A 23,577-nucleotide genomic window follows, 5' to 3' on the forward strand; every position below is an offset into this window, starting at 1 on the left:
GGTATATGCCTGTCATCTCAGCTCTCCAGGAGGATCCCAAGTTTGAGCCCAGCCTGGGCAACAAGGTGACTTAGTGAGATCCTGTCTCAGGATTAAAAAATGAAAAAGGTAGCTTAGTGTGAAGGTCCTAGATTCAATCCCCAGTACAAAAAAAAAAGATAAGACAGACTGATCACTATGCACCTGGAACATAAGTACCACAATCATCAACTCCTTCATATTTGCAGCTGATGGAAAGGAAGAAAAATGGAAGATTCTGGAGGAGGTGGCAATTGTCAGCATATCCTACGGGAGATGGGAGGGGATGAGGTCAGCCTGTGGAAGGAGAAAGAACGATTCTTCGTGAGCCAGGAGGACTGGGCGGGACAGAGGACGATGCAGGCGGAATTCAGGGACGGAGGACCCAGAAGCTGTGCTGCTCTGCAGCCCGTCTCCACTGCAGCTCTTTTCCACACTCCCTTTTCCGTCCCCCTGCAGAGCCGGGAAGAAGGTGGTCCCAGCGCAGTGTAAACCATCTGTATCGACTGGACGTGATGGTGTCTCGTGTGCTGCGGTCTCCACGCTCGCACCAGCCTCCGCTGGGCATCCCGTGCTGTGTGGACCCAGAACCAAGCCTAAGGTTTCAGATGTGGCCTGACGGTGGCAACCCAGGGGCTCCCCTCTCCCTTCTAGACACCCGGGACCTGGTCACGTAGTCGCTGGCCGCTCCCCTTCAGCTCTTAGGTCCCTCGGAGCTTGCCCCCAACTGGAATCTGAGTCCGTTCCCTGCAGCAACGTCATCAAACGCCTTCCCTGCTGCCTTCACCGGTTCTCTCCTTTCCCGACTAAGTACAAAACTTTACTTCTCTTCCTCCTGACCCTTATCTTCATCTTGACCCAGAGGTCTAGCCTTTCAGGTTCCTTTCCCTTAGCCCCGGAGCAGGAAGTTACATTTCAGCGTCAGGTGACTCAGCCCCACTGACACAAAGGGTCTTTGTTAGTTAGAGCCCCAGCGTCTCTGATTTCCCGCAGGACATCCGGGGCTGTGCAAAGATGCTGTCCGTCCCTGTGCGTGCCGCGAGGATGTGCAAGGAGACCTGGCCAAGGACACACAGGGCTTCTGCAGAGAAGTAGGTGCCTCCCCCAGGAACAGCAGTGCTGCTAGCGGAGAAGATTCTGAATAACATCCGCTTGAATTCCAAAAACCACCCCCTCGGGAATGAAAGGCATTGTATAGGAAAGGACAGGCAGATACAGACCCCCCTGATAGCAGGTAGAGACAAGATTTCCAGAAGGCGCAGAGAGTGCTCCGTAAGCATCGCATACAGACTAAACAAGTGAGCACATGGATGAATAAGACAGCCGTGTGGATGGTTTGGAAGCCCCCACTGATGGAAGCCACAGTTCTCTGAGTGCAGGAGGAGCTCAACCCTGGAGCAGGCACAGCATGGAGGATGAGGGTGCCCAAGGGCCAAGGAACGGCCCACGTCGGTAGCAGAAGATCCCGCTCTGGACATCTGCGGCCTTCACCTGGGGCTCCTAGCATCTGGATTTACTCTCCCAGAGGCATTTGATCCAGTCCACTGTCCCCCACTCACTGCTTCTCCTGAGAAAAGTTCAAATTCAAAACCATGCCGGGCGTGGTGGCGCACGCCTGTAATCCCAGCACTCAGGAGGCTGAGGCAGGAGGATCGTTGTGAGTTAGAGACTAACTTGAGCTACAAAGTGAACTCAAGGCCAGCCTGAACTGCATAACAAAACCCTGGCTCAAAAAAAAACCACCAAAACTCAAATTCAAAACCAAACTGCCATTTTGAGAAGCCAGCTGTTTTGCTCCAAGGTCCTAAGAAAGATTTGATGTAAAACCAGTTCTGGGGAAGCTGCATGTGACTCACAGCTCTCAGTGCTGCCGGAGGCACCTAGGGCAGAGGCGAGAGTGGGGAAGAAACAGATGTAGCTGTCTCACCCTGGACAGCAGGTAAACTGAGGCAAGGCTCAGCTGGGGAGCGGATGCCAGGGAATCAACAGGAGGCACCGCTGCTGTGGTTTGCAAGAACAGTGTTCGCCCCGAGAGTCCCGGACCCCGCTGCACAGGAGCTGCACGTGCCCCTCATGTCTTCCTGGAGACACAGACGGATGGGACATTCAGATCCCGCCTACTGGAGACGCTCCAGATGCGGGAGCAGACCAGGGCAACAGCAGACAGCAAGGCCGCCTTTTGGAGTTAGGCAAGGGGCGGGGAGGGAGGGTTACCACTGGTTAACACTTACAAAGGGCTGGCCTGCTGGTTGGCTGAGGAAATACGAGTGGGGGATGGGGGTAGGCATTCCGGGTGAGAAAAGTCATCATCATCGTCATTGTCATCATTAATTTTTTTTATTGTTGTTGAGGCAGGGTCTCACTCTGCAGCTCAGGCTGGCCTTGAAGTCACTGTGTAGTCAAGGAGGGAAAGGGAGAGAACAGAGGAGGAAACAGGAGTCAGAACTGATCAAGGCACAAGATCTATACTACTAATCCCCTAAAAACAATGTAATTGTTTTTGCATCACAAATATATTCTGATAAAAGAAAAGATGCAGGACATCCAGCCTTGATTTTTGTGTTGCTTCTGGAAATCGACATGGAATAAGTTATTTTGAAATAACTCTTTTCTTTTCTTTTCTTTTCTTTCTTTCTTTCTTTCTTTCTTTTTTTCTTTCCTTCTTTCTTTCAGACAGGGTCTTGCTATGTAGATCAGACTGGCCTTGAACTCACTATGTAGCCCAGGCTGGCCTTGAACTCATGGCAATCCTCCTGCCTCAGCCTCCTGAGTGCTGGGATTACAGATGTGCACCACCACACCCAGCTGTATTTCTTTTCTTAGATTATAAATTCCTTGAGAGGAGACAGTGTATTTCATCACGGACCCTCCATAGTGCCTAGAACAATCTCTTATACATAATAGATAGGTAAAAGAAAATATTTAATGATGATAGAAGGGTGTAGTGGTGCACACCTGTAATCCCAACACTTGGGTGGCTGAGGCAGGATTGCCACGAGTTCGAGGCCAGCGTAGACTACATAGTGAGTCAAAGCCAACCCGAACCGCAAAAGGAAAACCCGCCCCAAAAAAAAAAAAAAAAAATTAATGATGACAATGACGATGATGATGACTTTTCTCACCCGGAATGCCTACCCCCATCCCCCACTCGTATTGCCTCAGCCAACCAGCAGGTCAGCCCTTTGTAAGTGTTAACCAGTGAAAGGGGACGGTTGGGTTTCTTCCCTCCAGGCTGTCACATGGTTGCTAGTGACCTGCCAAGGTGTGCTTGCAGGATCCGGTTCCGTCCTCCTGAGCTGCAGAAGGAGATCAGACAGCCCTGTGGAATCACACAGCTCTCTTATTCACAAACGGCCCCTCCGGACCAGCCGGAGACACTTCCCACTTGAGTTCTTTGCGAAGAAAGGTGCTATTGTGTAATCCCAGCTGAGCCGGGGTGAAGTAGGGACACAGCACCCTTACCTGGTCCCTGGCACCCCGGGAGTCTCCTGAGCTTGTCCTCAGGCCTGCTCCTAGTGCCAGCCCAGCCGTTCCACAGGCATGGAGACAGGACCATGGCCCTGGCCCCAAGGATGGTGAACTCCGAGGTCGGGACGATCCTGATGGGGCAGCTTTTCCCTGGGGGTCCCAAGCCACTCCCTTAGCTCTTGCAGCAGGACGGCGTCTTTACTGATGCATCTGGAATTATTATTCCTTTCCCCAGCAGGCTTCATTGGCAACACCAACATCAAGGTTATTCTGTGGATTTGCTCCGGCACATAGGGTGACCTCTTATGGCAGAGACCCGTTGTGTCCCCAGAATCCATTCCGCCCTGCTTCCTTAGCAATGAGCGGTGCTATTTAGCTGGCACACAGAGCCGCAGCTGCCTTCTCCAGCCTTCCTTGCTGGTCGTGTCTCTGTGCTCGGCCCAGGGTCATTGGTGACAGTGTCATGTGGGTGGGGGTGGCCGTGAGAAAGTGAGACAGGAAGACACTGACTTCTCAAGCACTACATGGAGCCTAAGTCTAGACTTCGTCTACCTGAGAAGAAAACAGATTCCTATCTTGATGAAATCCTTTGGGGGTGGAGGGTGCGGTCATTGAAAGCGGAATCTAATTCTCACTGGCACTTGGGTGGGGCATGAAAATGGTTGTTCCCCAGAAATCAGCTTCACCCTGCAGCTTCAAAGACCTCTGGAGGTGGGACACTTATTCCACGGGTTATTTTCCAGATTGGGGGCTGCGATTTAGGTTGCCAATCCCCACAGCTTTAACGGAGCGGCAGGAGCGGGCAGGATTCACACAAGGAAGGGGCCCTGGGGAGAAATTTCACTACGGTCCAAAAAACTCCTCATGCCCAGAACACATCTCTCAATCTCCTTTCCACGAGTGTGTGCTTCCAAGTGTAGTAGAGACAGATTGCCCGGCTCAGACGCAAGGGGTAGAAGAGTTTTAATGAAAAATAAGCAACTAGAAGGCAACAGTTTACACACAAGCTTCTGCACATAGTTTTGGGGTTTTTGTTTCTGTTTCTGTTTTTGTTTTTTTGCTGCTATCCTTTCCCCTGCCTCTTTTTTCTCTCCTCTACCTTAAGAAATGCATCGCTTTTGATCACCAGAAACTAGTTGACACTTCAGCCTGTGGTGGTCAGTTCTTTCAACTGCAAGAGATAATACGCCCCAAATCAAATGCACTAAAGCAAAAACAAACAAACAAAAAGACCATCCTTCAGCTTACAGAACTAGAAGAGCCTTCAAGGACGCGACACAACCTCTCAGAGCTGCTGTCTTCGATGTGCGACCCTCCTGCCTTCAGGGGGACGCCAGCAGCTCAGGGTCACATTGTAATGGTCAGCAAGTCCCGCAAAAGGCCAGACCCTCTTTTCCAAAAGTTACGGCACAAATCCTGGGACTGACTCTTATTTGAAGGACCTGAACCATATCCAGCCTGAGTGCGCGCTGTTGCCAGGCTCGGCCTGGGTCCGTGCGGGCCTGAGGCTGGGTGGGATCGGCCTCACCAGCTATGTGCGCGATGAACAGGGCATGGCTGGTGCGCTAAGAAAAAGCAGGACAGTGCTGAGCGGCTAAATCAAGGCCTTCTTCCCTAGGACATCCAGGGACACCTGGATTTCATCAGTCCTGCCCAGGAGGCAAACCTGGCTGGCTAATTTTAGGGCTCTTAATTAGAAAGACACACATGGAAGAGACAGGAAGGGAAACCCGGAGGACGGGTGTGGGAATTCATTTTTTCCCAAGCTGAGCTCTCAGTGGGTGTGGGTTCGGCAAGGGAGGTGCTGAGGGTGTGGCCACGCCCAGGAGAGTGGACAGGGGCCGTAGAAATACACAGAAGAATGCCTTCGAGTCCTGATTCCTCATTTGAAATCAGGGCAAAATCTGCCCAATCCGGGGGATGGAGGCAAAGAATGCTTAGGTGGGGATGCAGGCCTGGGGAGGGCCGGGGAAACCAGCTCCCTGCAGAGCGCAGCTGGTCGGGGCGCACAAGGGTCTGCACACGCCCCACCCCGCCCGCTTGGGGAAATGCTGGATGCCCCATCTAGCGCGTGCGTGTGCGACTGAAAGTTGCCTCAGCCTAAGTGAACACTGACGGGGACCAGAAGGGCAATCTCTGCTCCCCGCCTCCCAAGTCCTACCCTTCGCGCGCCAGGCCTCGGAAACGGGCACTGTTCCGGCGCACACGGCGGAGGAGGAGCGGAGACGCACGGCAGTGTGGGGACTTGCACGGGGCACTGGGGCTCTTCGTCACCGTGACACCCTTCGACTCCCAAATTAACACGACCAAACCTGCCGCGACGCCACCTGCCCAGGTGCCCATCCTTGTGGAAGGGAGGGGAAGAGGCCGGGCCTCCGGCAGAGAGCACAGCCGGCTCTGTGCGCACGCGTGCCCATCACCAACACTCAGTGCCGCCGGCATCAGTGCCGCCAACATCAGTGCCACCAACTGATGTGGCAACATGGGGTGCGGCCCCCGGCAGAGCAAGAGCTAAACCAAGCCCGAGAGGACTTTCACTAGGTAGGGCGCCTCTGTTCCCCTCCTCCCTGCCGCGCCGGGCGACTGGACGTGCAGGTTAGGAGCTCGGCTGGGAACTGAACTTGCCTGGAGTTTGAGGTTGATCACTCAGGAGTAGGATTTTTAGTTTATAGCACATCTTTTTCTCATACCATTTTCCAAGATCAGTTAAGATTAAAGTCATCTCCCAGAAAATAATCACGATTGAAGACCCTGTTTGGTCAGCCCTAGAGGAGAAAATCTATCCTCTCATAAAATAAACCAAAAACAATCCTTATTTTTAAAAACCAAGATCAGAAGTCTCTCCACATGTAAACTTTACAGACCAATAGAATCTGAGCCACGGGATTAAATAAAACAAACAACTCACAGTCACAAATATTAAAGACATGACAGCACAAAAGCATCCGAAAGGGACCCCCAAATATAGCTGAGGCCACCATTTAATTAATCCAAGTTCCACATATGGCTTTGGTTACCCGTGGTTCTAGGCCAGAAGCATGAAAGCCAGCATTTATGGGAAAGCCAAGAAAAGAAGCTGCCAGTACAGGCTGTGAGGAAAGGAGGCCCCTTCCCACCCCACCAGGACGCCCCACATTCTCGTGTCACCACTGTGCGGTGCACACAGCTCCCTCCCCACGCCACGCCTGCACCAGCCCTGCTCCTATAACCCTGCACTCACAGACTGTGAGCCTCTTCAAAGTGTGAATGTTGCCTCGCTCAGAACCCAGGTAGAGAATGAATGACTGGCCAAATGTAAATTAGAGGAAGGAGTCAGAGGAAGGGCAGGTCTAACCAGGGACACCTATGTTTGCCTAGAAAATCCTTAGTGGCCCTGGAGAGGGTGGGCTGAACAAACATTAATCCTTTTTTTAAAGTTTATAAGATTTTTAGAGGCTGGGGGTTTAGCCCAGCAGCATGGTACCTGCCTGGCAAGCGCAAGGTCATGAGTTCGATTCCTGATACCAGAAAAAAATAAATAAATAAATAAATAAATAAATAAAGATTTTTAATTGGTAGATAATAATTGTACATCTTTATGAATATATTAGTCAGCTTTCCCATTGCTGGTACAAAATACCCAACACTTGCAACTTAGAGGAGAGGTTTAATCTGCCTCACAGTTCCCAAGGGTTTAGTACCTAGTAGAATGGCTCCAAGGCAGAAACATCATGGTGGAAGGGTGTGGTAGAGCAAAGCTGCTTCTGCTCGTGTTACTTGGGAAGCAGAACAGGGGCACAGCACCAGAGAGGAAAGGGTCCAAGGACCAGATAGAGTACCCAAGGTCATGTCTCTATGACCCACCCAGACACACCCAAAAGTGTACTTTTCTAATCTCCTGGGTGGCTCTCAAGCCAATCGGGTTGACAGTCCACCTTAATGGTCACACTGGGTATAGTAAGATATTTCAAAATATTTATGCAATGTGTATGATCAGATCAGGGTAATTGGTGTATCCATCATCTCAAACATTTATCCTTTGTGTTAGAACATTTGAAATCCTCTCCACTAGCTATTTTGAAGTATTCCATTAATTGTTGTCAACCATAGTTATAAGAACACATTAGAGCCGGGCATGGTGGCGTATGCCTGTAATTTCAGCCCTCAGGAGGCTGGGGCAGGAGGATAATTGTGAGTTTGAGGCCAGCCTGGGCTATAAAGTGAGCTCAAGTCCAGCCTGAACTGCATAGTGAGATCCTGTCTCCAAAAGACAAAACAAAACAAAACACATTAGATATCATTCTTCCTGTCCTACTGCACTTCTGCTTCCACTAAGCTCCTCTCTCCTTCCCTCCCCCGCTCTCTCCTCCCCCACTGGTAACTACTATTCTACTCACTGCTTCTGGTTTTTCATTGTTGCTTTGGTCTGGTTTGGGGTTTGGTTTTTGAAACAGTGTCTCACAATGTGGTCCAGGCTGTCCTTGAACCTGCAGCCATACTCCTGACTGAGCCCTCTGAGTGCTGGGATGACCGGCACGAACCACCTTGCCTAGCTTTCTATTGAGGTCATCATTTTTGGGACTGAGAATGTGGCTCTGTGGTGAAGTGTTTGCCTAGCATGCCCAAGGCCCTGGGTTTGGTCCACAGTGTGGGCACATGCACACACACACACACACACACACACACATGCACACATGCGCGCGCACACACACACACACGTGCGTGCACAGAATAAAAAGAGAGACAGAAAAAGACAGAGGGAGGCAGAGAGATATGATGAAGACCACTATCAAGCAGCCACAAGCAGCACTTAAATTAATCAATTGGCTTTTTATGTTTACTTGTGAATCTGTCCAAAGCCTAGGCTTGTCTGGAAGTGGGTAATGGACTCATAGTAAGTGAACTTCTGTGAGTCATTAATCACTCCCAAAACCTGTAATGGTGGATGAAGCCAGAAAGCCTCAAAGGACAAAACAAGATCACAGCCAAAGACGCTTGGATCCAATCTCAATTAGATAAAGACTATAGCCTCAGGCACCTCACTCCTGGGTGGATTAACTTAATCCTCATTAAAGATTAATTTAATACCTTACTGGGAGTAGTCCTTGAGCAATTCCACCCTTCTTGAGTATTCCCCTCCCTTCTTCTGATAACCAAATAAATGCAGGCCACCCAAAGAATGTCTTGGTCTTAGCACTAAAAGAATCTCAAATTTGGTGAGAGGGCTTTGTTCCCCATGGAGTCTTGAAATCATTCCGTTTGCCTCTTTTTATTTAGCCTTTGCTGTATACTCATTCGGGAGACTGTGGGCCTGATCAGCCCGCAATAACTAAGGGGTATTATTAACCTGATAGAGATAGATAGGCATTTACCATAATGCCCTTCAGTTCTACTTTTGTTGCAGTAAATGACAGGACCTCATCCTTGCTATTGCAAGTATTCCATTGTGCATATATAGCAGTTTCCTTATCCATTCACCTACTGATATTCACCTAAGTTGATTCCATATCCTGATAATTATAAATAGTGCTGCAGTGAACAAGGGAGATGTCTCTTTAACATGCTGCTTTCACTGAGTGTGGTGGTGGCGCACACCTGTAATCCCAGCACTTGGGAGGCTGAGGCAGGAGGATCACTGTGAGTTTGAGGCCAACCTGGGCTACAAAGTGAGTTCAAGGCCAGCCTGAAGTACATAGTTAGACCCTGTCTCAAAAAAAAAAAAAGTGCTATTTTCATTTCCTTTAGATATACAACCAACAGTGGGACTGCTGAATTATATGTTTCATTGTTATGATTTTTTTCCCCAGTACTGGGAATTAGACTCAGGGCCTTTGTTTATTTATAGACAGGGTCTCACTAAGTCACTAACTTGCAGAGGCTGGGCTCAAACTTTCACTCCTCCTGTCTTGGGCTTCCAGAGTACTGGGATGACTCTTTGTAGATTTTTGAGGAACCTCTATACCATTTTCCGTATGGCTGTACTAATTTACAAGTGGGCTATATCTGCATTGTTTGTAGTACTAATTTTATTACTATTAGCTTCTTAAATTACTGGAAAGATGAGAGGGTGAGCCAAGCAAGCTCTTTTGATTGGAAGAAGTGGAAACCTACCAATTGTTTTGAGCCTTGGAAGTTTTCTTTGCAGGACTCCAGTGAGTAAGAAGGTGAGGGCAGGGGGCTGCAGTGTGGAAACCAGAGACCCCACCACCCTGCATCTGGCCATGCCAGGCCCTGGCCTATGTGCCTCTGTGGGTGCAGAGGAGCTCACAGGCTGAGAGCACAGCGACCATCCTGGGTGCCAGAGTCCCAGCCCACGTTATGGCCACGGCATGGACAAAATGTGAGCGTAGAGGGGCAGAGATGACCCGGAAAGACATGTTAAGTTTGTGCACTTTAGACAGCCCCAGCTCATACCTGGCAGTCATGGAAAACTGCAAAGGTGGGGACATGTGTCCCTAGGTCCCCTGACGTCCAGGGATGCCGCCGCGGTGCTCCGAAGGTGCGTTTCCAGCTGACAGGTGGCTGGCGGGGTGACGAGCCTCGTTCAAAGAGGAAACGAGAACACACACGTGGCGCCTGCCCTAGCAAACAGGAATGCTGAAGTAAAACTGCAAACCCGGGCAGCAAAACTGTAAACTTTGGGGTTATTTTTTCTCCCTGAATGATTTGCGTCTCCCCCAAACATTTAAATTTTAACAGTTTCCACCCAGCACCATCTAGTTCTACAGCTCTGAATGTCTGGCGTCTAATAAGAGATAGTCAAAGTTACCCTCCCCTCGAGGGCCTGCTGCCTCTGCTGAGCTGGGTGGATGTGGCTTTAATATTGAAAAGACTTTTTTGTTTTTTTGCACTTTCCTCCATGTTGTTGTGATCCCTCTTAACAGAGGCGGAAATCAGCACAACTTTGCTTCAGTAGGCATTTGAAGAGGAAAACCCACGGTGAACGAGGGAGGCCTTGGGGCCGAGGGGCGGCGCCAGGGTTCCCAACCCAGCACGGCCTGAAATCCCAACTCGCAGGGGTGCAGCGTCCTGGTCTATCAAATGTGGCTACTGAACGCCACCCAACCTGGCAGGACTTGGCCCTAAAGATCAAGTTCCCCTCTTCTCACACTGCCTCGCAGAGGAAGGGGAAGAGGAGCCGGCACCAAAGCAATGTCTGCGCCAGTGCTCCTGGGCTGGGAGAGGAGAGGAAGGGATGGGGCTCAGCCCGCCGGAGCTCTCGTGGCTCAGAGGGCGGGAGGCTGGGGCAGCAGGAGTTACCTTGTTGCTCAAACACACTCTCGCCGGTTGCCATGGGCGTTTTCCGTTGTGACCTAAGCAAGGACACACGGAAGCCAGTGACGGAGGCACAGGCTGTGGGTGCTGGGACGGCTTCCTTCTCCTCCCCACTTAGGGAGTTTTCTTTTATTATTGAGCCCTGGGTGCCCTTTTCCCTAGAGGGGCAACCGTTTCAGGAAGGAAAGCAGCTTCCCCTCCACCCCTCTTCACCTACGTGCACTGCACACTCTTTTTTGATCTCTGGAGTAGAAGGAAACAGGGGCCCCTCCCTAGTGCTTCTGTCAGCTCCACATAGAGCCAGACCCACAGCAAGGCCACGGCCATGGGTCCCCAAAGCATCCTGACAGCAAGGGGAAGCCAGGAGTCAGGCGCCGGGGACAGCAAGAGGTGCTTGAACTGACAGAGAGGGCTTTAAAACACCCCACTGGGTTCTCGGAGGCCTCGGGGAGGGGCAGTTCTGGGTTTAGGACCAAGCCACACCGAAGCTGCAGGAAGCTTAACAGCCCCACGCCCCACATTAAGCACAAGCAGCACCTCCCCATCTGTGTGACAGCCAAAAATGCCACCACCTATGTCCACATACCTCCGAGACTGAGGCACCTCCCTAGACGGAACACCAGTTAGATCATTTCCTAAAATATATTCCAAAGACATTAATTAGTTCCTTGACCTATAATACGTGTTACATGGAGAGTTCCAGGTAGGTGTGGTGGCACACACCTGTAATCCCAGCACTCAGGAGGCAGAGGCAGGAGGATCAACACAAGTTTCAGGCCAGCCTGGGCTACATTGTGAGTTCAAGTCCAGCCTGGAATCCAGAGATACCCTGAGATGCTCTCAAAACTGAAAAAAAAAAAAAGATTTCCATGTTCTATATCAAGCTAGATTTGGAAAAGTTGGAAAAGGGCATACTCATATGACTTCTCAGAACTGTTAATACATACATATATATTTTAATAGAATATACAGATTCCCAAATTTAACTTGGATGGTGGAACTACATTGAATGACTTTTTTTTTTTTGAGAGGCTCCCTGGGTAGTTCAGATTGGCGTTGAACTCATTATATAGCATAAACTGGCCTCGATCTTGTGGCAATCCTCCTGCCTCAGCCTCCCATGTGCTGGGATTACAGGCATGCGCCACTACACCCAGCTGGGTGACTCTCCTCAAGAGTGCTCTCTGGGGACTTTGTGTCCCCCACAGGGTGACCAGTCCACTGGACCTTACATTTTCACTAGAACGTGCGAAGATCCAGGAAGGAGGCCAGAGCTTGAGGAAGCCTGGCAGGGTGACCTCACAGAGGAGTCGGGGTTGGTGGGCTCCCCTCGAGCCCAGGGCGATGCAGTGGGATGTGTGTGCTCTGTAGACGCTGACCAGTATCTATGGCTTGCAGTTGTTTGGAAGCGACCTGGTGTGGATGAATTACTCAGATGCCCACGGACGGACCTGAGCCTCTTCTCTTGCTGGCCTGGCAGCACGGTGTGGAAAGTCTTGCCTGGGAGCTGGGGCAGAGCAGCTCTGGTGAGATCTGGAAACACAAGCCCAGGCGGGTATAATGGTAGCGAGTCACAGGAAACCGACTGCCGTCAGGTGCTGGGCGGTTGGGGGAGACAAAGCCAGGAGCCAGAGCCCAGCCAGGGAGGAGGAGGCCTGGCCCTGGGGCGGCACAAAGAGCAGCGTGTTAGCCTCTGGATCCGGTTTCTCCCCATGGAGGCCAGGCCTCATGTGCTGAGCCTCAGGCTCCGCTGCAGGTTGGGGTTCAAAGCCCTGGTGGCCCCTCCTGGGGTGCCATGCCAGCTCTCCCGGGGCACTGGCGAGAGTTTCAGGGACAAGATGGGATGAGCACCCCAGTGACTGTCACACTTCCTCCCCTGCCCCTGGCTTGTGAATCCCGATCCTGCCTTAGTGAAACCTTTCTCTAGACAGTTTATAAGCTGTTGGCGCTTAACGTTTTCCAGTCTAACTGGACGGGCCAGTGCCTGCGGTCATGTGTTCTGAGATCACAGTTCCGAAGGAAGGAAGAAACTGGGTAGTTGAGGTGATGTGTGCCTGTAATCCCACCAAGGGCAATCCGGAGGCTGAGGTAGGATCCAGAGGCTGAGGCAGGAGGATTGCAGTAGTTGAAGCCAAACTGAACTATGTAGCAAGATTTTTTCTCAAAAACAAAACAAAACAAAACAACCAGGAAGAAAAGATAGGTAATCCCAGTTCCTCAGGGGCCCGTGGGACCTGGAGGTCCTACCTCAGCCTGCTGGGCAGACAGCCCAGGGTGACAACAAACAAACTTGAACAAAAAATTTTGTTTTTTAAAATTTGGCCTCACAGGTCAGAGAGAGCTTATTAGACTCGGATGACAATAAATCAAGGACTAACTGGATAATTAAAAGCACAAACCGGAGGCCTGGGCATCTCCCTCTTCTGGAACTACACTGGCCTCCATAGGGAGGGCTCCACCCGCCCCGAGGCAGAAATGCTTTTGTGAATCTGAAACCCTCCGTGGTGACCTCCACCTCCTCTCAAGCTCACCTCCCATTACTTCATGGCTGTGCCCCCTCACGCGCTGTCCCTCTCTGCTGCAAGGACAGAGGAAATCTAAGCCACCGGCCACAGTGCAACCCGCTCCTGTCCTGCCCGACAGGAAGCAGCACCAGGTTCCCGACCAAAGCCAGGGTTGCGCCAGGGTTCCTGCCAGGCCTGCGGGCCGGAGAGCTAGCGGCCCTGGGCGCTTCTGTTCTAGGAAATTCCCCTGCTTGCCCCTGCGGGAGCAAGCTGAGCCCTTCAAAGCCCTGGCTGAGAAGCCCCTGGGCCGCTTCCAAGACTATCTGCTCCCAGTATGAACCCCAGGACGCTTCTCCCCATTTCTGAAATAGCATAAACAGCCGCTGGGGCTGACAAAGTGTCCCCCACCCCCGCCGGGCACTTCCATGTTTCTACCTCGATCCAAGGCCCACCCTGCGGCCTTGGGGATGGCTCTGCAGGGCTCACCCTGTGGGCTGCAGCCACCCTGCCACCGCCCCAACTCCCCCTCACCCTAAGCAGCAGCCCCTGTGCAGCAGGGGGGGTGTGCAGGGCGGGAGGCGTGGTGCCAAGGTTCAACATGTGTCCCGAGGTTCACGCGCTGGAAACTGTGTCCCCAGCGTCAGGAGGCAGGACCTACCAGGTCAGCAGTTATCGCGGGAGGACTGGGTCCGCTCATGCGCCTCACAGGTGCTGCCATCCTCCGAGCGCCGCCTCGGCCATGCTCAAGAAGGCTGTCCCCAGACGCAGCCTGGGGCCCGGGAGCAGGGTAAATGCCTGTTCTTTACAAACTCCGCTATCTCAAGCGCTGACCTAACAGCACCACACAGACAAGGTAGGCTACGTGATGTTTATACGCTATTCCAGGACAGGGTTATGGTTGTTTTAATCTTTTGAAATGAATAAAGTTTCCTCCAAGTCTTTGTGTTACTTTTTATTTTCACTAGTACATGTTCGCGGTACATACTGACTGGAATCCCTGCCAGGAACCGGGACGTGGACATAACACATTGTAATTCTTTTTCCCTCCTCCTTCCCCCTCCATTTCTTGATCCTCTTCCGCTATGCAAAGCTCTATCTCTTTGTTGCCTATCTTTTATTTTGCTCTTGAGATTATTTACATTTTGAGTTTCTCATATAAGAGAAACTATGCAATATTTAAGCTTGTGTCTCTGATTTCACTTAATATTATGGTCTCAAGGTCTTTCCATTTCCTACAAATGATTCAAGTTCCTCTTTCTTTATGGTACAGTAGTACTCCATTGCCTATAGATACCACATTTTCTTTGTTCTTTTATCCACTGATGGACACATAGGCTGCTCCTGAGATTTGGCTGTTATGAATTATGCTGTTGTACACATGGCTATGCATGTATCCCTGCAGTATTATTTCCTTAACTCTGTAGGAGAGGAACAGCTTGGTGGAATAGAATTTCTAGTTTTAGTTCTCTAAGGAATCTCCATGTGATTTCCATAGTGGCTGTACTGGTTTACAGTCCCACCAGCATTGTAGAAAGGTTCCTTTCTCCCCCACAGCCTCGCCAGCACTTGTTACTATTTGATTTCTTGACAATAGCTATTCTTCCTGGGATCTTTCATTTCAGGAAGGTGTGAGCCACGTTTAGGCTGTGGCTCAGGGTGCCTTGGACATGCTGCTGCCCGCTCCTGCACATGAGCACCCTAAGGTGAGAAGCAACAGTAATTCAGATTTGTATTTTTAGCAAAAATCTCTTTCTTCTTGCTAGAGGGCAGGGGCTATCTAGCATTGGGTTGCATGCTGGTAAGAATGCCTAGGAAACAGTATGGGTTCTCAGGGAATTGTATGTGTTGCATGGCTACCATTCCCTAAAAAAAAAGTATGTGTCATTTTGTGTGTGTGTGATAGGCCAAAGGCCACCAAGAAATGGCACTCATGTGGTCTGCATCTCAAGCCACCAGGGACCAACGTCACCAAACCTTGTGCCACATCCGCTATCTCATCATGTGTGGAGCAGATTAAGGCCCAGCCAACCAGATGAGCCTTCATGAGATCTGCAGTTGAGAAAAATGCTACAGAGTTCAAAACCAAAATGAAAATACAAAGGTAGTGAACTTGTGGATCAGCCCCAAGCCTCAGGCCTGCCCTGGACACCACCGTCCACATTTAGGGCCACTGAAGTTGCTCCGCGCAGAATCTCTGCGCTGTGGCTAGGACTCCCTAGCCAGCTGTCATGGTCATGGGCTCCATGGTACCTGGAAACATCAGTGACCCAGAGCCCGAGTCACACCCAGGGAGACTGCAGGGAGGTGGCCCTGGACAGACAAAGCCACAGTAGGGCCACCTCCTTAGCGGGAATGGTTTTGTTGTTCCCTCTCATCCAAACACACACTTGAAATGAAAAAAAAAAAAAAAAAAAAAATCAACCTGTACAGTTCCAAAGGCCGGTCCATCCCACACTTGTGTGTCCCACCAGAATTCTGTCTTCCTGGGGAGAAAGGGAGGCTGTGAATATCACATTTCTTTTCTATGTTGAATTGCCACTGCTTAAAAGTCAAACCATCTATTAACAGATAAATTTAAGCGAGAACAGCCCATGTTCCTGCCAGTGCTGATGACAGGTTTTCCAGAAGGGAATCATGTACCTAGCAGCAGCTAGTAAGTGTGATGACAGCTGGCAATTTAGTGAAGGGTTGGTGGATTTCTGTTTGTTTATTGAGTGATTTATTTATTTTAAAATGAAATGCGCTGATCACGGGCTTGAACAGCAAGAACTCAACTACCTCCTGGTAAGAAATGAGTATTTTCTTTAACTCTTTCATTTTATTCTACTTTTCTAGAGTTTAGACATCACTTAGAAGTGGGCTCTAAGGTGTGGCCCCCGATCTAAGGCTCTTCCTTGCATGCTGCTGAGCTTGCTAATCCAGAGGGTCTCTGCGATACATCCCGTGCATGAGGCTAGACCCTAACCCCCGGCAGTCGTGGCCAACAGCCAGGGTGCCAGATCCGCAAGGATGCTTGCTGGTCATAGCGAGCCATCTGGCTACTGAAGGAAATACAGGGCAGGTGTCTGAGACGTTTCTGACATTACCATTGAGCTCTGCCAAGAAGCGGGTCTGCTTTTATTCAGAACGGTCCTGCCTGCTGGCAAGAAAGGGTCCTCTTGGTGCAAGACACTTTCAGGAATGAGGCTCAGAATGGAAATGTTTTCTTGTGCAGTGGGGCCTACGTTTCTCCTGAGTTGTTCTGGGACTTCATTCCGCCCATTTCCTCCCCATCTGGAACAAGGGAGGTCTCTACGGAGCTTCATGTCCTTGCCTGTGTCCTGAGCGATCACAACAGCAGATAGATAGGGATATAGAAGCTACCAAGAATCGGTTCATGCGGTTATAGAGGCGCAGAAGTCCCCCAGTCCGCCACCTGCAAGCTCAAGACCCCGGTAAGCTGGCGTGATTCCATCAACTCCAAGTGCCTGCGCGCCGGGGGAGCAGACAGCATGCATCTCAGCCTTGGGCTGGAGATGAGATGTCCCAGCTCCGGCCACAAGGCAGGAAGAAGCAAATTCCTCCCTCCTCTGCCTTGTCCCTCGGGGGACGGAGCAAATGGTCGTGTCCCCAATCACCAAGGTACATGCTGTCCTGCTCATGCCCCCAGCATATGCCCTTGAGCCACTGTCTTACTTCCTGCCCGGCAGGTCCTGCAGGCTGCGGGGGACCTGCTCCCTGGTTCGCTCTGCCATTCAGAGGGAGTCTGCATGCACGTTCCAAATCGGAGTCAGCGCGGAGAGGCCTGGTGCACACCCGCCTCTGCGCCCACACAGGCGTGGAGACCTCTTCCCTATGGAGAAAACCAAAGAACGCCGGGATGAACCCCTACCCGAGACCTGTGAAGGAAGACCTGAAGGCAGCGTTGGCCCTACCATTCCACAGCTCCTCATTAACACAGGGCCCTTTTGTGACTCCGAGACAGCTGGCGACACCACTGCACTGGAAAGCACACGTGAGGGATGCCAGCCTCGAGGACACGAGGGCGGCCGTCAGGAGTCGCAGTGGGCTCTGCGGACGCAGGGTGGAGGGCGTGGTGTGCAGACCACAGCACAGTGGCCGGGAGGCCCCAGGCCCTCAGGAGCAAGTCCAGGTCTGATCCCAGCTAGGGGACGCCCCCAGGAGCGCAAGACACAGGCCCCAAAGCCAAATTGGCCCAAACCCAGATGCCACCCACAGGCAGCGCTCACAGCAAATTAGCCTGGTGCTGTGCGATGTCCACATGTTCCCGGGACCACACGCAGGGTCTCCCATGGGGCTGGCAGCGAGGGCAGCGTGGAACGTGCTTAAAGGGACTTTGCAGTTAGAAGACACAAGAGGCCCACGAGGCACAGCAGGACAGCCACTGCCCGGTGTGTGCTCTTCAGAATCATCTAGAACACCTCAAAATGCAGAGTCCTGGTCTCCAGCCTCTCCCTAGCCCCCAGCACACAAAGCGATCCTCAGGAGCATCAAAGCCGGAGCCCCTGCTGCTACCGAATGCTTCACTAGGGCCCCTGGAGTACGGCGTTAGGTTGAGTGGCTTTCCCAAGGGTACACAGCATCTGTGCAAGCCGCCGGGCTATACTCAGGGCTTCAGATACAACACCCAGCCTCCCGGGTGTGCCCATTGGGGGGCTGTCAGAGCACCCCAGAGACTTCCAGATGTGGAAAGAGGGTAAGAAGCACAGTCGTTCTGCCTGCCAAGGGACTACTGACAACTTCCTCATGTCGGCTTCTGCTGGGGTTTGCGATTCTGAGGCCTCTGGCCCAAGCCTCTCTGGGCCAGAGATTCTGCATCTGGCTCTATGATGACTGCAGTTGCACCGTCCTCTGGGAGACGTGGGAAATCCCTGTTCGCGTGTGTGGAGATCTCTCCGAGCCTCAGTTTACCTTTTTTAAGATGGAGAGAATGCCGGCACTCTTACGTCTTCTTTGGGGCTCTGCAGATCAACTGAATGATCACACCAAAAAATCCTGCAAACCCCTAAAGCAGGGAAAGAAGTTTTCTGGACCCACACAGAGGTGTCCTTGAAGCCAGGGCCGTTGTTGTCACGCACTTAATAACCCTGATGTCAGAATACTGTGTGACTCCTCTGCCTACCCCATCATTCAAGAAGGCCAGCCAGCTCCTCCTGGTTTCCGGGGGACTGGTGAAATATTTTCTGCAAGTGATCTGGAGAGGAATTCCTATTCTGCGGGACTAAACCAGATTTTTTACATATTACTACTACTAATAATAAATACTTAGCATTGAATCAAGATGCAAGATGTATGTGCATGTACCAATTCCCCAGGGTGAATGTAATGATGATGTATCACAAACATACGCCAAAATATAGAGAGAGAAAAGAAAAAAACAAACAAAAACCTTAGCATCGTGTTGTTACTAGGCACCAAGCACTGTGCCAAACATTTTACCTGCAGTTATTGTATTTAGCCCTCACACCACTCTAGTGAATGAGCAGGATTAAAAAGTAGAAATATAAATGAAATGTTCTCCTGTTCCCTTTTCACGAACTTGGGAAATGTGGCTGGAAAAAGCTCAAGAATTGCCCAAGATCACACAGTTGCTAAGGGACAGGTTCAAACTCCACGTAGCAGAGTCTCCAGGGACAAAGTCCTGATAAAGGGGCTAATGACGGGTCACTGTCGTCAGGAGCCTGACCTTCCCCGTGGCGCAGCCTGGCATTTCCCAATGGAATGTTCCTCCCCGCGTCGGCTGAGGCCGAGGGCTCTGGCAGCCTCAGGTCACCTGTCTCAGCCTGGCCAAACTGGAGCACAGGCTGGGTGCGACACAGTTCGACATGTACGTTGTTAAGCGAACCTCCTGGGAGAGCACTCTAAATAGAGGCTAATGCCATGCTGTGAACTACAGTATTTGGGTTATGAAGCTCGGATTCTCTGACTCTTGCAGGAAAAAAAGAATTGTGTCATGAAGCGCTGAGAAGCCCAAGCAGCAGTTCCAGGATCAGGACAGCAGCGAGCTCGTTGGGCTGGAGGCAAGGCTCTTCCTGGGGGCTTCAGAGATTTCACTCACACTTCGTAGCATCTGAACCCCAGACACTCCCAAGAACCACTAGCTCTGGGAGGCTGAGGCAGGAGGACTTTGAATTTGAGCCCAGACTGGGCAGCTCAGCAAGACCCTGTCTCAAATCAAAACAAACAAAACAAAATTCTGGAGATGTAACTAAAATACAAAAGCCCTGGGTTTAATCCCCCATTTAAAAAAAATCAGACATTAACACTAACTCTATCCATCTTCCCTGCAAAAACTTCTTACCTAGCAGAGCCCAGGACCCCAGCTGCGAAGCCGTTACTAAGACAGCAACACAGATGCAACCCCAAGCCCTTCTTCTGCTTTCTCAGTTTCACAGAACCATTAACCACCCAGGGGCCGGGGATATAGCTCAGTGGCATAAGCACCTGTCTAGCAAGCACAAGGTCCTAAGTTTGATTCCTGGTTCCAAAAACACAGAGTATTTTTCTCTTTCATGGAGAATACTGACTAATAAAATTGTCTTTGCTGGGTGTGGTGGTGCACACCTGTAATCCCAGCACTCGGGAGGCTGAGGCAGGAGGATCGTTGCAAGTTCGAGGCCAGCCTGGGCTACAAAGTGAGCTCAAGGCCAGCCTGAACAGCATAGCAAGATCCTGTCTCAAAAAGACAAAATAAAACAAAACCACCAAGCTTCTTGCTAGGGGCTCACCCAGCAGGCCAGCAACTCCTGGCCCTAAACTGCATCCCCATCCAAGTCAGACCACACCCGTCCCGTCTCCAATCCCCCCACGCTGGCTTCTGAGCGGCACAGAGAGGCTGTGTGCCCAGGGGCTCGTGTGTGTCACCCTCTGAGGCAGGACCGCAGAGTGACTGAGTCATAGCCAGCGCTCACCAAATGTCCGCTGTGGAATTGGTGGATGAGGTTAGAACAGCACAAGTGTTCTGGAAATCCCCGCCCTACCCCAAATCAGTAAGTCTAATGTTAGGTTTCAGGCTGGAAAAAAAGAAATTTGGAAGCAAAAGACCATTACCTTAAAAAACAAATGGAACAGAAAATGAAAGCCCTTCAAATGGTACTACATACCCGGCGATGATGGCCAGGAGGGACAGGATGCCTGATGGCCTCCCCGTGTGCATGTCCTCTTTTCTCCTTCCTGCCCTAGCAGGCCCACACTGCCCAGACTGCAGCGGGAGGGACTGCTTCCTCTCTGGAAGGACCTTGGCAGACTTCAGCCAATCTGAGCCTCACCAGAAACTTCTGGGAAAGAAGTGTCCTCCTTCTGACCATACAGAAAAGAGTACGGGCATAACTCCAGTTGTGTCTGGTGGGTATCTTGTGATCCTGACACGAGAGCCGAAGAACAAAGTTGGCACCATTTGCTTGCTTGCTTGTTTGTTTTGGTTTTTTGAGACAGGGTCTCAGGAAGTTTAGGCTGGTCTTGAACTGGCTGCCATCTTCCTGCCTCAGCCTCCCTGATGCTGGGACTACACGCACATACCACCATGCCTGGCCAAAGTTAGCACCATTGTAGATTAAGAAGAGACAGACACTGGGTTTCCGCTGACTGACCCAGTTGCTGTATCAATCAGCAATTTAGCTGAAAGCCACCTGGCCTCAAAGATGTGAGACAATAAAACGCTCCACCCCTTTGGTGCTGGAGCCAGAGCCCAGGGCCTTGGCGCATTTGCCAGGCAAACTCTTGACCCCTGAGCTACATCCTGGCCCTGAGCCTCTTTTTGTTTAAGCTAAACAAATACATACCACAAAGCCAGGTGTGGTGGGGCACGCCTGTGGTCCCAGCAGACAGGAGGCTGAGGCAGGAGGATTATGAGATCTACACCACTCTAGGTTACATAGTGAGTTCAAGGACAGCCTGGACTACATGGTGAGACCCTGTCTCAAAAGACCGAAATAAGAATAATAATAACAACAACACCAGCACATAGCTCCTTGCTCGATCCCTTTCCTGGCTGGGCAGAGGCTGCACTCTGACGTTCAGCTTATTGAAGTCAAACAAACCTGACCCCCTCGCCTTTCACTCCTCAGTCAGAGCCGCCCCAAGACTTCCAGGCCTGAGATGTCCCAAGTGAACCGGCAGGTCACCCTAGTTTCCACAAAACGGAAGCCTGTCATGGTCTCATGATGAGAGAGGCTGGGCTGCGCCCGGTGTGGGACCCACGGCGCCCCCAGATTGCAGGCTTCTCCCGTCTCTGACCTGCTGCCCTCAGCATGAGGCTGTCATTGTTCAGGTGACTTCATGGCCCAACAGGGCAGCCAGAGCGCCAGCCACCACAGGGCAGGTCCAAGAGGCAGGGAGGAGGGGCAAAGCGAGCAAAGTGTCGCTGGTCTGTCGCCTCTCACAGAAACTTCTGCTCAACACCACAGGGCCATCAGGTCCCCAATATGGTGGCCAAGCACGTTGTCACTCAGCTGGAGATCGGGGCTGTGCCAGGCAGGAGAAGGAGAGTGAGGATGCTGGACGGACGACCCCATGCGAGCCAACAGACAAGCCCGGCCTCTGCTCAGGCCTGTGCTGGGAGCTGCTCCTCCAAGCAGGTGCCATCTCTGCCCAGACCCTGTGCGCCCAAAGTGGGTGCCTCCCCCGACGGTGCCCCGACCACCATCTCCTGGCCTTTCCAGCCAGGAGCGCTCATCGGCCCCACTGTCCCTAATCAGACCACGTTAGTCTTCACTGGTCTCTTGCTACAGACCTGACGCCACCTTACCTTCTACCTGCTTCCCTTCACACGCCCCGCCAGGACCACACCCTTCCCGCCGCTGCTCCCCACCCCCCCCCGACCCCCGCAGCTGGTTTCCAGCCTTTCCTGCCATTCACTCTCAGTCTGTGTCCAGGGCACGGGGGCGGGCAACAGCAGCTGACTGGGCTGGTGATCGGCACGCCGGGCAGACGATGGGATATGACTCTGCTGGGACAGGGGACTGGTGAGGCACGGGCAAAGATTTCTCTCTCACGTCCTTCGAGGGCTCTGGCCTGGCGGCTCCAGGCCCCACTGTCAGCTCTGCGAGTCTCCTTAGCGCGAGCCAGGGAAGGCAGAGTCACACAGCTCTGCGGGGAGCTCCTGTCCTGCTGGAGAGGCAGCCCTCTCCTCCCCACCTCGCCACCCCAGAGCTGAAGAGAGGAGCAGAGGAGAAGTCAGCCTCTGCTAACACCGACAACACACGGTGCCTGGAGTCTTGGCTGAAGACGGCTCTTCACGAGGACCGATTCCTCGTTTGCTTGAATTTTCCCGTTTGGATTTCACCGTAAGCTGAAAGCTATTATAATGCACGATTGTACCTCCTGTTATGTTTTTTGAAACTGAATTATCATCAAGCAGCTGTGAACAGTTATCTCCAACTGTAATTCTTTTCTAAGTTAAATTCTTCAGAGGAACAGGTAAACTGTGCTTTAAATCATTAGTTTAAAACTAAGCAGACAAAGCCAGGTAGGATGGTGCACGCCTGCCATCCCAGCACTCAGGAGGCTGAGGCAGAAGGATCACTGCAAGTTCAAGGCCAGCCTGGGCTACATAGTGAGACCCTGTCTCAAAACAAGCAAACAAAACTAACAGGCGAGACCTGATACCATGGGTTTCAGCAAGAGAACCTGGATTTTAAGTGTTTTGTGAATAGACTGAGTCATCTCTTTTATTAGAGATGCCCACAGACACTTAAAGTCAGTGCTTGTCACAATGCTTCTCTCAGAGAGGACAACTGAAGGATAAGCTTCGACGCGTTTTGAGGGCAGGGGAGGTCTCGGCCTCCTGAGTTCTGGTTTCTCATTTCCAACAACAGACAGCCGCATCGCAGTTCCAAACAAACCAAACCCCGCATAGTGTATGGATTACACTGAGCTTTATTCTCCAAGAGAAACGGGCAGCGTGAACCAGAGGGCGGTGCATCTTGCTGATAAGCCACTCTGTGTACAAACGTCACACCAGGATGCTTGTGCAAAAGCATGGCTGGGGGCATTCCATCCCCTAGGAAGCAGTCACCAGTACCCAAGGACGCTGACATAGCTGGGTGGATTGCAGGCAGCTGTGTCTTCAGAGTCAGAGGACTCAGACCAGGCAGACGACAAAACCAGACTGGGAAAAGTCCTTTGAAGCAGAATGCCCCAGGACAGCGGCCTCCTCTGCCTCTGGCTACAGAGTGGCCAGCTTTCTTTTTTGTTTGTTTTGTTTCTGAGACAGGGTCTCACTATGTAGTCCAGACTGGCCTTGAGTTCACTTATGTAGCCCAGGCTGGCCTTGAGTTCACTTATGTAGCCCAGGCTGGCCTCGCACTCACAGTGATCCTCCTGCCTCAGCCTC

General features: G+C 51.6%; 1 protein-coding gene and 1 long non-coding RNA gene across 3 annotated transcripts in view; one reads left to right on the forward strand and one right to left on the reverse strand.

Annotated features, from left to right (window-relative positions):
- LOC102025766 overlaps positions 1 to 10,812 on the reverse strand; it is a 13,282-nt gene extending 2,470 nt beyond the window's left edge. The window contains exons 1-2 of one of the 2 annotated variants that reach the window (XR_001232650.1): positions 9,880 to 10,812; positions 3,481 to 4,038 (exon numbers count right to left, since the gene is read on the reverse strand). This is a non-coding gene — a long non-coding RNA (uncharacterized LOC102025766). The remainder of the gene's footprint in view (positions 1 to 3,480; positions 4,039 to 9,879) is intronic. The other variant, XR_259777.2, reaches the window with a different exon arrangement.
- A 1,920-nt stretch (positions 10,813 to 12,732) lies between these two features.
- LOC106147631 lies at positions 12,733 to 19,403 on the forward strand. Its single transcript, XM_013510083.1, has 4 exons — positions 12,733 to 12,828; positions 13,331 to 13,576; positions 13,782 to 14,097; positions 16,934 to 19,403. Exons 1-4 carry the CDS (start codon positions 12,733 to 12,735, stop codon positions 17,380 to 17,382), a joined length of 1,107 nt encoding a protein of 368 aa, XP_013365537.1. The 3' UTR covers positions 17,383 to 19,403.
- The last annotated feature ends 4,174 nt before the right edge of the window (positions 19,404 to 23,577 follow it).

This window comes from Chinchilla lanigera, unplaced genomic scaffold (genome assembly GCF_000276665.1).
Source record: "Chinchilla lanigera isolate Chin_1 unplaced genomic scaffold, ChiLan1.0 scaffold00008, whole genome shotgun sequence".
In the NCBI taxonomy this organism is placed as follows: Eukaryota; Metazoa; Chordata; class Mammalia; order Rodentia; family Chinchillidae; genus Chinchilla; species Chinchilla lanigera.

Bases quoted from the DNA above. Each gene is read 5' to 3' on its own strand.
- LOC106147631 (XM_013510083.1), top strand. From the start codon at position 12,733: ATGTGTTCTGAGATCACAGTTCCGAAGGAAGGAAGAAACTGGGTAGTT. The intron at 12,829-13,330 runs GTAGGATCCAGA...CTGCAAGGACAG, and splicing joins AGGGCAATCCGGAGGCTGAG to AGGAAATCTAAGCCACCGGC. The intron at 13,577-13,781 runs GTATGAACCCCA...CCTCACCCTAAG, and splicing joins TCCAAGACTATCTGCTCCCA to CAGCAGCCCCTGTGCAGCAG.